Consider the following 14591-nt stretch of genomic DNA (forward strand, 5'->3'; position numbering starts at 1 on the left):
TGTACACGTAATCACACCCGCGGAAAAAACGCACGCACATCGAACGCCGAGAGTCGGACGATATCAATTAATCAATTATAAGTTCTAGAAAACAACACAACACAACGATAAATTTATTGTACAAAAGTATACTATATACTTTACGCGTGTAATAAAAGTTTAACTGATTTAAATTTTGGCTCTATACGTATATATTGCAAGTATGTGTATATGCAGATTCAAATAATTTAAATACGAATCCTTGTAGCGTACTTGCCGGTCGCAATAGTTAATTTGAAAGTTTTTCTCGTAATCTTTTTCTCTGTTGTTGAAATTCTCGTAGCTCTGTTTCACGAGGAATGTACCGGTAGAATTCTGAATCGGTGTTGTACATTTACACAATCGCATTTTCGATCTGACGGTAACTGTTCAATATTTTTATATATATATATATATATACATATATACATATACATGTACGTATATATGTGTATTAGAGAGGTGACTTTCCATTTCATAATTCTCTATATAATTCCTTAAATCGTTATATTTCTCATTCTTTCTTGCTTCGTTCTATTTTCCCTTTTTTATATAATTTTTATTCATTTATTAAAATTTTTATTTCAATTGCATTATTATAGTGGGCTGTATATATATAATATATAAAGTATTACCGTTATATTGCTTTGTTCTGTTTTTTTTTTCTTTTTTGTTGTTTGTTTGTTTGTTTGTTTTCGTTTTTTTTTTATAGTGTTCTTTGGCAAAACTTATTACACATAGGTCATCATCGTATGTAATTAATAAATAATAAAAGTATTAAATAATAATACTAATAATAGTCATAGTGATAATAATAATAATGATAATAATAATAATGAAAAAAAAAATTAATAATATTCATAAAGTAGCTTCAACAATGAAAAGTACGTACATTTGTGGATAAATCGTAGCAAGTAATAGATAATGGTCGTGTTTAAATTATGGGTGAAATATGCACGTATAAGATCATAATTAAATACGCCAATTTGATAATAATAATTATTATTATTACAGATCGCGATCAGACTCTGTTTTCTCGAGGATCGCGGAAATCAAACGTGACACGAAATTGTTATGCGATTCTGTCTTCGAGTTAATGGTGAATACGTTATTACTCTTATTATTATTATTCAAGTTTTTTGGTTTCTTCCTGATTTTTGTAAAATGTTCGACGCGGAAATTTAGAAGAATAATAATAATTATTATTAAAATTACCACGAATTGGATTTTGAATATCGTCATTTTGACATATCATCAAGTGCAGTATTACATTATTTTATATATATATACCTGTAAAGTATATGTATATACATATATTTATACAAATATATTGATATATACTTATATCAATTTATGTTACATTCTATTATATAGAGGTTGATTTTCACTAGTTACAATTTATGTAATCTATCTTACATAGGTGGTGATATATCGTATCATATATACCTACTAGTGTACAGAAAATAAAATGTAATTATCGTACAGTAATATAATATTATATATAAGCATTTATATAATATTATGATTAAGAACGTGATAATCAGAACGATCATCTCATACGGTACGTCTTTTAGCATACCTACGAGTGTCTGGTTCTATACTTTCTTTCAGTTTCATTTCGCAAAAAAAAAAAATTTCCGGCGAGCTTTTCTGCCCCTGTATGGACATCGGGAGACTGTAAAGGCGATTCCGCGGCGAGACACGACGGCCACTTCCGACTGGCGAACCGAAAATGGGGGTGCAAAACGGGGTAGTCAAAATTCTTTCAGAGATCTACGACGTGAAAGAAAAATAGGGTAACGCGCGCGAGGTATAGTCTTTACAAATATACTATAGATTAATCGAGAAGGATACACAGCGACCATCGATTCGCGAAAATTTTAGTCTTGTTCGTTTTTCTTTAGTTTCTTGCTGTCGCAGTCGTGTTTGCTTTTGTTTTTTTTTTTAATTTATTTATTTCAAATTAAACGAAAGTCGGTTTAGACATAGGATTTGTATATATGTATATCTATGACAATAATAATAAAAACACGGTGACGTACCGGCTTTTAGATGTATGTATATATATATATACCTATATACATGTACATAACATGTAGGTGCTGTCAAAGAGTTGAAATTTAGTCGATTTTTAGTACACTCATTGTTTATTATTATTGTTTGTTCTCATCAACTTGCGACTTTGTCATCTGCAGGTGTTATATCCCTCGACAGCTTTATTTTAGCTGTTATTTGACATAAACTGTCTTCCTTACGAAAGAAAAATAATCCATTTATTCTCATACAATTCGAGCTATTCATACAATTTTTATATGCATGCATATATAGGTACATTTATGTGTATACTATAATATTGAAAAACGTCGTGCACGCATCACCGTGTATAATAAATTTTATTTACAACAATTATGTATGATATAATCGTGATGATAACATATACCGAGAGTTCTTCTTGAAAGGATCTGTTCGTAGCGCGCGCGATCCAACTTCCTTAATCTTGATTGGCTGACATCCGTGCTTGAAGCCTGAAGCAAATCTTTGCTGGTAAGAACAAATTCCCTAGAATCGACACTACGCGTCGGTGACTCTGCCTACCATGCTGGTAACATTTTTACGAAGTTGGCCACGCTTATAAACTAGACGAGTAGCAATTGTCGAGCGGGTCCTTTCAAGAAGGACTCTCCGTATATTTGTACGTGTGTATATGCCTATAGTAACCTGCACAGATAAGTATAATATAAAAATAATAATATAGTTTTAATAATAAGAATCGCGTAATTAAAGTCGCTGTAAACTCTGCCTGTCGAACACGACTTCGTGGTCTTTGGTTTCTACAAAATATATATATATATATATATATGTATATATATATATATATTCATGTATATATAATATATTCTTAAAAGTACGATAATAATGACGAATAGATGTAATTGCAATAAAAATGTGTCGTTATAATTTGAACAGAGAAGAAAATTTAAAAAGAAAGAAAACAAAATTGAAATAAAATAGAAATAAATAAATCTCAATCAAACCGCGATTATTATAATTAATTATAGATATCATACAAATAACAAAAGATTACCTGGGTTTTAATTAGTACGTACCGGGGAGACGTTATTATTACATCTGCGCACGTTAACGCAACTTATTCAAGTTATAATTTAATACAATAATAATCATAATCATAATCATAGTCATAATAAGGATAGCATGTATCTCAGTGTGTATAAATAGGTATGTTCGGTGTGATTGGCAAAATGATTGCATAAAAATTACGCTCTATGTTATAGGAATTAATGATTAATCAGTTAATTGAGGATAAAAATTAAACTATCTAAAAGCTGCGGCAGCTGCTCGCGGGTCACCGGAATATACCTGCGTGTATAATATTGTTCTTTCACTAATCGAATTTCAGAGACGATGATGGTATCGGCTCGCCTCTCACCCCGATTCGCACATTATATACATATAGTACACGACAGACGTATGCCACGTGCAACGTTGCAACCAGAAAAGGAAATATTTCAACGAACGCTGAAAGCGTCACCGTCCGCTCACGATTATCATTCAAGTCCAATTATACGATTATCCTCAATTCGATACTTTCACTCAGGGTGAAGGTTTGGTATATTTATCTACAATTTCTCCGCGCGTTGCAACAATCGGATGACATTGCATCGTCGTACGTTGTAATTGAACCGCGAAACTCGTCGCAATAACGTCATTCGTCATCAGACATACTACGTCCGTAGAATAAGAGATCAGTGGTCATGATTTCCCCCTTCCCTTTGCACCCTCATCAAACTTTCGGCAAGCCCCTCGTCGGCGTTTTCTCTCCCCCTCCCCGTTATGATATGGCGTCAGTTCACAAATCGAATACTGCACTTTCGTCGTCACGATAACGAAAGACGAGATTCAACCGAGGTACAAATCCGTGGGCGTTGCGATCGGATGCTCGGGTTTTACGCAGGCGCTTCCGGTTGGCGAAGCTGCGCTAGCGCCGCTGCTCGCCCTCGTTGCTGCCAACGGCGAACGGCTCGCTACTTCTGCGCTGCTCTCCGAACCCGCGTTGTGATTGTGGTTATGGTTGTGGTTGTGGTTGTTGCCGTTGTTGCCGTTGTTGCTATTGCCGCACCCGACACCGATTCCCATCCCACTTCCGCCTCCCTGTTGCCCAGCGTTATGGGAAGACGCCAGCGTGTCCCCATTGCAGTAGTAGTACGTCGAATCTAAGCAACGCGAGATCAAGGGGGGAAAAATTAGCCTCAAGGGTCGGTCGATCATCGAGACTTCTTTCTCGTCGAATTGCCGCTATTCAAACCGCTTGAAACAACGCAAAATTAATCGTCAAGGTAAAGGTTCGAAAAGCGGTCCTTATCCGAGAAAAAGAGGTCTTCGGGTCAATACGCGCCTTCGTATATCGGCACACTGAATAACGTCTACGTCGGAATATTGTGACGAATCTTCACGACATTTCGCTCCGTTAGACAGAGTGTCAGCTTTAGGTACGATACAGGAGTGACTATATTTAAGCATCGAGCTGAGGTGGAGTTTTCATCGAAAATCTATAGGCAAATGCGAATATCCTGGATCTGGACAATTTACAGCAGACTGTCTTACGTTAGGATGAATAAATGACGACTCTTGGATCTACCTGATCTAATCGGTACTCATACTCACTGTTTACTTACTGAGCAACCCGCTTGTCGCCGTCCCGTACCCGTAACCGCTGTAAGGTGCGCTGGAGTACTGAGAGTACGCCGCGCTGTAGGCGTAGTCACCACCGCCTGTTGATAAGACAGATAAAAAGAGCCGGGTCAGCAAAGGATTTATTCGTTGCGAAGGCAGGCGTCGTAACTCCGTTTATCAAACTGCGGTCAACGGGGTCACCCGCGTGGCTGAAGTCACCTTTGCATCCAGGACTTATTCAGGAGCTCGAGTGACTTTACGGAAGACTTTTTGCAAAGAAAGCGCGAGTCTCTTCGAGGCTCGTGACCGGTCGGTCAGTTCGGAGCATCGGTGAAGCGGAAAGTACGTTGTTTCGCGACTATCGAAGTGGGTACTCACCGGTGGCGTAGTGTCCGAAGCTCGGCAGCATGCCGGAGTAAGGCGGTATAGCCGACGATACCTGGGACTGGGAAACTGGTGGCTGAAGGACCGTCAGTCCCGGGTCCCCTCCGGGGGTGTTGGGGGCGGCAGGGGCAGCGTTAGCCTCGCTGTGGAGCGATATCGGCGGACTCTGCTCGCCCCCGCCCGCCCCAACGACAACGTACGGCACTGCGACGGCACCGTTCTCTCCTACGCCATGCACAACACAACACGACATTCGAATCAAGCACAAGCCAATTGAACGAAATAACGAAACGAAAGTTAAATAAAAACGATCGGCGGTGTCTACTGGTTCGCGTTCCACCCCCGGTTGGTCCAAGCTTTCCTCTTCGACAATTATATTCGACGAATTCTCGTGACGATCTTCGACCAACTGGCGGTGTTATCGAAGCTTATGCACCATTTCGTCGAGTTCTCAGCGACACGCGGAGTCGACTTGGAACCGCGAAATTTGCTACATAGGTGAAGGTGAACGTGAACGTGAACTCACCCGTGGTATGGTAAGGCGACATGTTAGCCGGGTCCAGAGTTTGGCTTAATTTAAGTTCCTGCATCGTCAACGGGGCGAGGGGCGTCAAGGTACCACCTGCTTTCGAAAAATCCCCCAAGGTTTTTCCCTATTTAGTCATCCCTCGACAACGTTCAGTGATCCGCTCGCATTATCGACGTCGCTGGCCGACCTCGCCTCGCCTTTAATCGTTCTTTCTTTTTGTCCTTTTTATTTCACCCGAAATAGGAGAGGGGGTTACTTTCGCCGATTTGCGAAAACCCGGAAAGGGTTTTTGATAGCTCCCGAGGTCAGAGCCGGGGGTTGTCGTTGCCCGTGGTCCCCTCGAATGGGGTTCAATCCGGCCACCCCAACCCACGTTACGTTATTATTCTCCGATCTCCGGCACAGTGCAGGAGTCATGTGTCTGAGTGACATTTGACGCAATCCATTATCGAAGGTTATTGTTGTACAGTTCGGTACGCGCCAAATACGCACACGATGCAAGGCGAGGTGAAAAAATGTTCGGCGACGTCGATCACGCGGCTTTTTTTCACGACTAGAAACATTACGCCTTTATCTTCCATTTTCAGGAATGATAATCAGCCAAATTCGAGCTTCCCATGGTCCCAAACCACCGCGATACCGTTCTTTGACCTCTGCCTGCCACCGCCATCATGCATCGTTTGGAAATGCGAAATTGTAAAGCATATAAAACACAAAGCCAGCGATACGCCGTTGCATCTAGATATTTACCTGCAGATGATATAACGGTAAAAAAGCTCACGGCCACTAAAACAAGACTATACCTACTTGAATTATACAGTAAAAGTGAAGAAGAAAAAAAAGGAAAAAAAAAAAAATACAAACAAACAGACGTGCACTTTTCGCAATCATTGCACAGCCGCAAATCGGCCAGCGATGACGAGGAGCAAAGGTGCGATATACGTATGATAAGTATAATCAAGAGGCAGAGCAGAGCGCGGAAGAGAGAGAAGGAGATCAACACGATGTGAAAAAAGTAGCAGGAGGGAAAGAAAAAGCTAAGGGCAAATAGAGGGAGAAGCTCACCTATGGTACCCCCTATGGGCGGGGTATAAAGATGGGGTGTTTGCGCCTGCGTCATCGTTCCGATGGAGCCGAGGGAGTCGTAGAGTTCGGTGGAGGTGGCCACGGCGGACCCGGGGAATCCCCCGTGTTCGTAGTACCCCGGACCACCGCCGCCACCGGCGTTCGCCCCACCGCCCCCGCCGCCGCCCCCACCTCCGCCACCTCCGCCACCTCCTCCGCCGCCCCCAAGTTCACTGAGGAGCTTATGCTCGTCCTTGATACTCCATTTACTCGACCACAGCTGCGTCAAAGAGGAACAAAGAAAGGAGGATTAAGCAACGTCGGACAAACGTGTCTCCCGTGGCTTGACCGTGACGGAAAAAATGCAGTTTCTCCAGTACAATCGAATCCTAGAAGGCTCGACTGGTGTCGTTTCATATTTCGACTGACGATAGAACGAAACGTCGACTTACGTTGGAGTAGAGCTGATCTCCGTTGTAGCTACTTCGTTGTCTCTTCAAGTCGTCCTCCGGGTGATCGCTCAGGTCGCGATTATCGTCTGCGGACAGATAAAGCGGGGGTGTAACGGTACGGAGAGATACAAATAATAGGCCGTTGCGTGGGTATTATATGGGTAAAAAAAAGCTCGAAGGCGGGCGGTGCAGCATCTCAAGTACAGAGGAGGCATGCACGACGTGCCTATTATACCTCGGACATATTTGCCGTCACCGCTCCGCATCCGGGAAAAAGATTTACTACACATCTATCGCGTGTTTATTATATATCGGGATTTACGATGAGAAAATGACGCGTCCCTGGCGCTTCGTAAATGTTTTACACCTAACTAAGCCCCCGTTAAACACGCCACGAATGGTTATAATGTATAAATTTTATTCGGTTCATCGATGCCGGAACTGTCCATACGTTTTTTTGTTTTATTTCTTCAATGTGCTTTTTTGCGCCTGGCCTATATCGCAGGTAGTAGGGTCGTTAACTGTTATGGCGCCCCATCCACGGACTGTGGAATTTGCAGGATGCGATTGAAAGACTCGTTTTCGTTCCATTGAAAGATCGATCGTGGTTTCGATCGGTGGAAGACCTTTTTCCCTTCGAATATTCGAAAATTCTAGGAGAGTAAAACAGGCCTTCAATGTTCCCTCTTACTTTACTCATTGTCAGTAATACCAAAGCTATCGAATGATCCGCAATTTGCCCGAAGCTGTTCTGCGGCCGTATCGATGTACATTGTATTTCTCTTTTTTACTACTCAGCGCGATCTTACATGCCCACATACCTGAAACACACGTCCCGTTCTGACATCAGACACGGGTGTATAGTTATACTGTTTCGCGGAACGGTCTTGGATCGAGTACAGTGACACTTATCGATTTCGCCAAGAGCAGCGTTCACCCCGCATATTGTTCCGTAAGATGAGGGAATGATGCCAAGCTGGAGTCGAGGTTTCGTACCGCGGATACAGGGCGATTCAGGTGTAATTTCGAGAAAAATTTCACTTCGAGGGACGGCAAGGTTTCCAGTTCGAATCGGTGAGTGACGTTTAATTTCAGAAAACGTGGATCTGCCGCTGCAAGAGCAGAAATTGATAAAAAAGGCTGATTTCGCCCCGTCGATTCGAACCAAGGTACGGATATATGAATTTCCGGTATCCGGAAAGGGCCTGTATGGCAGGTAGATCGACGTCACCTGCGCGAGAGGCCAAAGACACAAATGAAACGTGCGATTTAAATTGAATCCGTCGAGTCGTCGGTTGGGATCGAACGAGTTGTGCACGTGTTAGCGGCAGAGCCGGTGCAGCATCGCCGCGGGCATTGATGGATATAGAGAAACAATTTCGACTCCATTATACGTACACACATCTTTATTATCAGCGGGCGCAGCCTACATCCGGCGACGAACAACGCCGGCTCTCCTGGCTGCTCGGGGTTCGTTTGGGAATACAGTGGATCCGAGGGGCGGAGGGGGGCTCGAGTATCTCGAATAATTAAATGACCGGTCCGTCGGGGGCCTGGGGTCCGGGGACGAGCGTCGAGCAGAGGGCTCGTTAAATCCCGTCCACCCTGTCAAGTCGCTCCAATCGCAGATTGTCCGGCGTTTCGTCCGCGTGTGCGTGCGCCATCCTCACACGCACGCATTTTACACCGTCGCGTCGCCAAAGTTCGCCGACACAACCCCCGTGTTTTACACCGCTCCGGCACTACCACTCGGAACCCGCTGCTGATGGCGGCAGTACGGGACTCGCCCCTTGCTCGGGATGACCGCCATAAAATCCGCCTTGCCGGAGGTACGCGCGTCCAGCCCGCCAGCTGACCGAGCCGCGGTCGTTGAATTTCGACTTTACGATTGAATCGTTTGGATTAATTGTCGTTGTAATTGAACGCGCATCCGACTTTTCTCTCTGTTTTCTCTCTCCTCCCGAGAAGCCGGGGTGGCTTTGGACGGGGGCGGATTCCCGTACACTTGCCGGCGCGAGGTTTAATTAGATATCTGTATAATTCAAGGTCAACGGATCACTGGGTACCGATTAAAGAAATGGAGGAAAACAGGGAATTCGCAGCGTTGAGCTGGCTCTTCGGGGTCACGACGTTGCTCCTTTGACATTGAGAAGCGGATGTCGAAGCGCTTCTTCTCCTGCTTCTGGTATCCGTCGTCCGGGGAGGGGAGGGGGGGCATGAATAAGGAAAATTCTAGGGTATCCGGGAAAGAAACCGGCGACGCCAGAGGTAGGCAGAAAAGTTAACGTCTCCTTGAAAGGAGCGGTAAATTGAATAATTCGATCATAGGTTTGAAAGGACCCCGGTAGTTTCCCATGCGTTATTCGAAAGCAATTGAGTCAATGTCGAGCGATACAATACAAGGGTAATAATGGACTTTGGGATGAACCCGGCCCCCGTCTACGTACCCACCCCTCGACCTCTGTAATATACCAACGTCGACGTGTTGGTCCGACACGCACACGCTCTCGAAATACCCTGACAGGACAAAATCTCACCCGGGGGTAGTGGAGGGACGGGGCAGATGTACCGAAAACATTGATTCGAATTTCAAATATGCACCGCAAATCAACTCAATTATACTCCAGTATTTAATCAATTTAACACAGCTGTTATTCTCCCTCATTTGCAGAATTATATCAGCAAAATAGAAACATTGCAACGATACCGTGTAAATCTGTGCAAATTATATAACCGTGGTAATTTTTATGACCAATTAGAGACAATACTTTTCATCCGGAGTTTGCTGCAGTGAGAAAAATTTCATTTGTTACAGTAATTAGAAAAATTTAGTGAACCATTTTGCGCTACCGTCGATCCTTTTTTGGTAATTTCAACGCAAAATCAGTTTTTTTCGGTGTACTCTACTTTTTTAGTTAAATAAGGCTTTATCGTCAATTTATCGTTGCACAAGCATTAAATTTTCGCAACAGTTGCAAGAAAATGTAGTAAGAGTGATCGTAATGAGAAAGAATAGTAACGGATGCTAGACTCTCTGGTAACAGCTACGAAACTAATTTTCATTTTCTACCTACAACTATATTTTTCGATTGTGATAAAAAACGAAAATAATTAATGACCGAGCGGTAACCGGAACTAAAAATTTCTCTCGGTGTTATACTTTTTCGGAACAAAATCAGTTTTCAGCGCAAGATACCTAATTGATTTGCATGCGATCAAAGGCGCAAGAAATTCTGCGCTGTATGCATAAGCATAATAATCGCTGCGACGACGTTGGGAGGTTAAAAAATAACCATGTGCAGCATATGTGACTCGGCCTCGTCGCCGGGGATTTTAGCCAAATATGAAAACGACGCCGGGCGTCGACTCTGATGAGCGCTAATGCACCCGCCGTCCGTTTGAATTAGAACCGACCGCGGTCTTTGAAGTTTATAATCCGATACGCTCGCCCCGACGCTCGTCGCCAGGGCATTGAGTGCTTTCGCCGCAGTACCTACGCGCCACTTTGCAGTCGCCTGGGTGTAATCGAGTTCCTCTTCCCGATGCCTGTTCGTCTCTCCTCGACTCAGATCTGCGTATACGTATACAAGGCACCGACGTTACAACGCGTCGCCGTTGTTATCGCAATTTTTGTCCTACCTTACTCGTTAATTTTTAATTTTATTCCTTAACATTTTTCGATCTTCCAACGTACCCAGAGAAATGTAACAGAAATACAATTCTCTGTGAAAACTAGAAAAAAAAAAAAATAAATAAATACAAAATGGACCAAGGGAAGAAACCGGAGGTCGGCCGCCTCGAGTATTCGACACGGTTTCGCAGGGGCGGATGAGCGGGGTACCCGGGGCCCCGAGTCCACCGCCTTCGTCGTAGTCGTGCACGTGTCGGGAATATTTCAAACGCGTTATACTCACGCCGCGTGACGTAGAAATGAATGGCGGCACGTGCGTCGGGCCCGTTGACATTTGACCGATAGCCCGGCAAGCCGGGCGCGAATTAGAAATTCGTGTCGATAATCGCACGCACCTTACAACGCTACAGACGCCATCGTCGGCATCGCTGTTGCGAAACAAAACCCGATTATTACCGCACTACGGTCTTTTTACCCGGAATAATACGCCATTGTTGCAATTATATAGTCGAACCTCTTCCTTTCTCGATTCAGACCCCCCCCTCCCTCCCCCCCCCCGCTCCTCCCCGCCGCTCCCTCCTCAGCGTCTCTTTGTCGCTTTTTGCTTCCTCGTCTTTTCGCGCTCGCGTAAGTCACTTTTACAGGCCTCACTCTCCCTCACTCTCTCTCTCTCTTTGTTCCCGTTGTTATAGATTTAATTTGTATCAGAGCGAGGAGCACCTCGGTATGCACACCCCTTGACATCCGTCTCCTCCTACCGCGAGCCACTCTATCTCCGAAAGTTTGCAACAAAGTACGGCTGCATAATAATCGTCTTGTTTCTTGCGAAAAGCATTGTTTTCTTGTACGACGATTGTAACAAAAGCTGAATAGCTCAAAAGTCTACATCTCATTTCGTTCTAGATTCTTGCAATATTTCAAGTAGAATATAACAAAGTGAAGCTTTTGGACTCGTTCAGAGCTCGGTCAGCTCTTATACCGTAAAGTACGCTTAAAAATCTACCCTGTAGGAAATAGCGGAATTTGGTCTCTTACCGTCGTCGGTGCGTTTCCGCTTTATGCTATTTCCATTGGGGTCCTGATGGTGAGCCGGGATACCGAGAATGCCGCTGATGCTGTAGGCGTTGGGGGCAGTGGCGGCAGGGTGTCCGGCAGCGTTGGCGGGGGCGTGGGTGATGACGGATACGGAACCGCCAGACCCAGGTTGACCCTGGGGTTGTCCTTGCTGCTGGGCCTGCTGCTGTTGGTGGGCGTGTTTCGCCTTCTCGGCAGCCTTGTTCCTCACGATCCTGAAGCGATGGATGGTTCATGAAAAAGAATAACCAGAAGAAGAATTGCGATTAGACGACGGTCGTTGATCTGCCGCGGCGAACGCGTGTACGCAGGTAGAAGAAAGGTCGCAGCGATCGACTACCCAAAGTCGAACGAAACTGGCATGGCGGTGGCTATTCACCGCACGCGGCATTGTTTTCACCGGTCGAGTGGATCCTCGGTTATCGAGTGATTAATTACGATTAGGAGGGTCGCTCGTAGGCGGTCCCGGTTACTGCCGACGTATGCAACACGTATATTATACGTTATTATAGGTCCTTCTGGGCGGGTTAACGTCGGCTGTGCCGATACACGCATTCACGGATGCAGACGAGGAACCCAGGATGATGACTCGCGTTTTGCCACGCGTCGAAACACCGCGTGGTGCCGGCGATTCACCGTGCTACATCATCCCTCTCCCCCTATCCTCTCTTCGTCCGATACACGTAAAGATACCTACGACGTCTACTTACGCACGTGTATTGTGCATCCGCATCGATCTCGCATCATGATGTACCTACAACACTCCGATACCCCGTACCGGGGAACCTTTACATACATCGTGACAACCACTAGACGTCCGCATCGATTAGCTAGCCAATATTGTAGCCGGTATTACTTGCTAGTTTGCCCTTGGTATCAGATTATATTTATCATTTCTCATCCCCTCGAGATTGCACCCGCTGTCGTTGGCGCTTTTTTCTCGACTTGCTGTCGACTGCCGCCTCGTCTCATTTGCCGCGAATAGTTAATCGGTAGAAGAAGCTACTCCAAAACTACTTTCAACACCTTGAAAACATCGAGCTACAGATCTAGACGTCGGGTGTGGAATTAACGACGCGACAAACTTGGATACAGAGTTTTTTTCATTCATCAGATTGATAGAAACAACACGCGTTTGAATGGAAGGTAACCTTATCTTCTTCCTTAATCCCCAACCACCATAACCTGTCCTGATACCATCGCTTGACCGTGCAGGAAACATACTAATTGCCCGAGGCTAACACCGATTACCGAATATCGATCAGTTTAATCTTGATCTCGATCTCAGGAGTTCGTGACCAGGCGGTGGGTTCTGCATGGTTATGCGTGGTGAAGTAAATTCAGGGGTGGTGTTTCGGCTCGGGGGCGACGCAGTGATCAATCAGGCGACACCTGTTGCCCCGTAGCTCTGGAAGTTGGGTAGATACCTCGACCTCCGCTAACTCGGGGTGATTAGGCCCGATTCTCGCGTCTAGGTCCGTCCCTCACCCCCGCATCCCGGGGGCCGCGAGTGCAGACGATTGTGAAATCGGTCTAGGCCGATAATCACCGCGGTGTCCGCTTTGCGTTACGCTCGAATCTCGGCTCCTGCATGCCCGACTGGCTTCGATTTAACAAAATTGCGATGCCCTCGGTGATCGCGGCTCGGGCGCCACTCGAGTATCGCGTTATTGGAGCGCTGCGGGTGCTCCAGGTTCTGTGGATACAGATGGCACGTGACGCAAGGACACGAGGACTCGAGAGGAGAGCAAACAACGACGTTCTGCCGCTTCCGAACTCCGGAATTGCTTTTTAATTACCTCACGTGGTAATGAAGATCACTTAGAGATCGATCAGGGAGATTTTATGAAATTCGCACGAGTCCGCATTGTTTCGGTAGATACTGTTTACAAAGTCTGGCCGCAGATTTCATCCGAAAGATATCAAATTTCAATTCCATCTATTCGGTTTTTCTTTGCGAAGATCCGAAATGTCGGAAGAAATTTTATAGAATTTTACAGCTTTTCATTTATCGTTAGAAATAGTTTTCCCTCTTTTTCGGAAAATCTAGAAACTCTGAGCGCTTACCTGATCCCGCGCACCGATTCGGTTTGACTCAAAATATCGACCTTACGTTTTCCAACAACTAAACCACCATTCACGGTTGCAACACATAGACGCCAACTAGGGAGTAAAGGATAAATTGTAGAGAAGCGGCGCAACACCGCGAGGTTAAGGATAAGTTGGAACCGGGAACGGTGGTCGTAGGACGCAGAGATTCGAAGGAGGCGCAGCCGGGGGTCGGGGGGTGGAAAGGTGGGGTAGAATTATGGGGGCAGCGAGGCGAGGCGCCACGTGGGTGGAAGCTATGCCTCCCTTGGCGCCGGACGATCGCTCCCTAACGGCCACTCGACGACTAAACTACCCCGAGTCCTCCTTCTCCACCCCCGCCGCTGCCGAGGTCGTCGTTCCCGCGTCTTAACTCGAGTGTCTCGCGGCTCTCGCGGAGAAGAATAAGAGCGAGAAAAACCAGAAAAGGATAAAGAACAGGGAGATGAGCAGAGAATTGTGATGTTAGGTATGTACAGCCCGGTGAAAAGAGTTCCTCGTTCGATGAGAGCGAAGAATGAAAGAAGGAGAAATTGAGTAGAAACAAAGAATTGCGTACCATCGATTCGCTCCGAACTGTACGCGATATAGTGAAAGAGCCGGAAACTCGTCTGCGGTCGTTTTGAATCATTGCAGGAGTGATGAAAAAAAAGTTCAT

At 45.2% G+C, this 14591-nt stretch overlaps 1 protein-coding gene across 4 annotated transcripts in view; it reads right to left on the reverse strand.

Moving 5' to 3' along the window:
• Window positions 1–851: 851 nt before the first annotated feature.
• Window positions 852–14591, reverse strand: part of LOC124177909 (paired box protein Pax-8) — an 80254-nt gene continuing 66514 nt past the window's right edge. For all 4 annotated transcript variants that reach the window (XM_046560889.1, XM_046560863.1, XM_046560869.1 and 1 more), the window contains 7 exons: window positions 11807–12060; window positions 7141–7226; window positions 6689–6968; window positions 5621–5719; window positions 5089–5319; window positions 4713–4808; window positions 852–4250 (listed from right to left, as the gene is read on the reverse strand). In XM_046560889.1, coding sequence (XP_046416845.1) covers window positions 3937–4250; window positions 4713–4808; window positions 5089–5319; window positions 5621–5719; window positions 6689–6968; window positions 7141–7226; window positions 11807–12060 — 1360 coding nt within the window. In that variant the 3' untranslated portion in view covers window positions 852–3936. The remainder of the gene's footprint in view (window positions 4251–4712; window positions 4809–5088; window positions 5320–5620; window positions 5720–6688; window positions 6969–7140; window positions 7227–11806; window positions 12061–14591) is intronic.

The sequence above is a fragment of the Neodiprion fabricii genome, chromosome 1, assembly GCF_021155785.1.
Source record: "Neodiprion fabricii isolate iyNeoFabr1 chromosome 1, iyNeoFabr1.1, whole genome shotgun sequence".
NCBI classification, from domain to species: domain Eukaryota; kingdom Metazoa; phylum Arthropoda; class Insecta; order Hymenoptera; family Diprionidae; genus Neodiprion; species Neodiprion fabricii.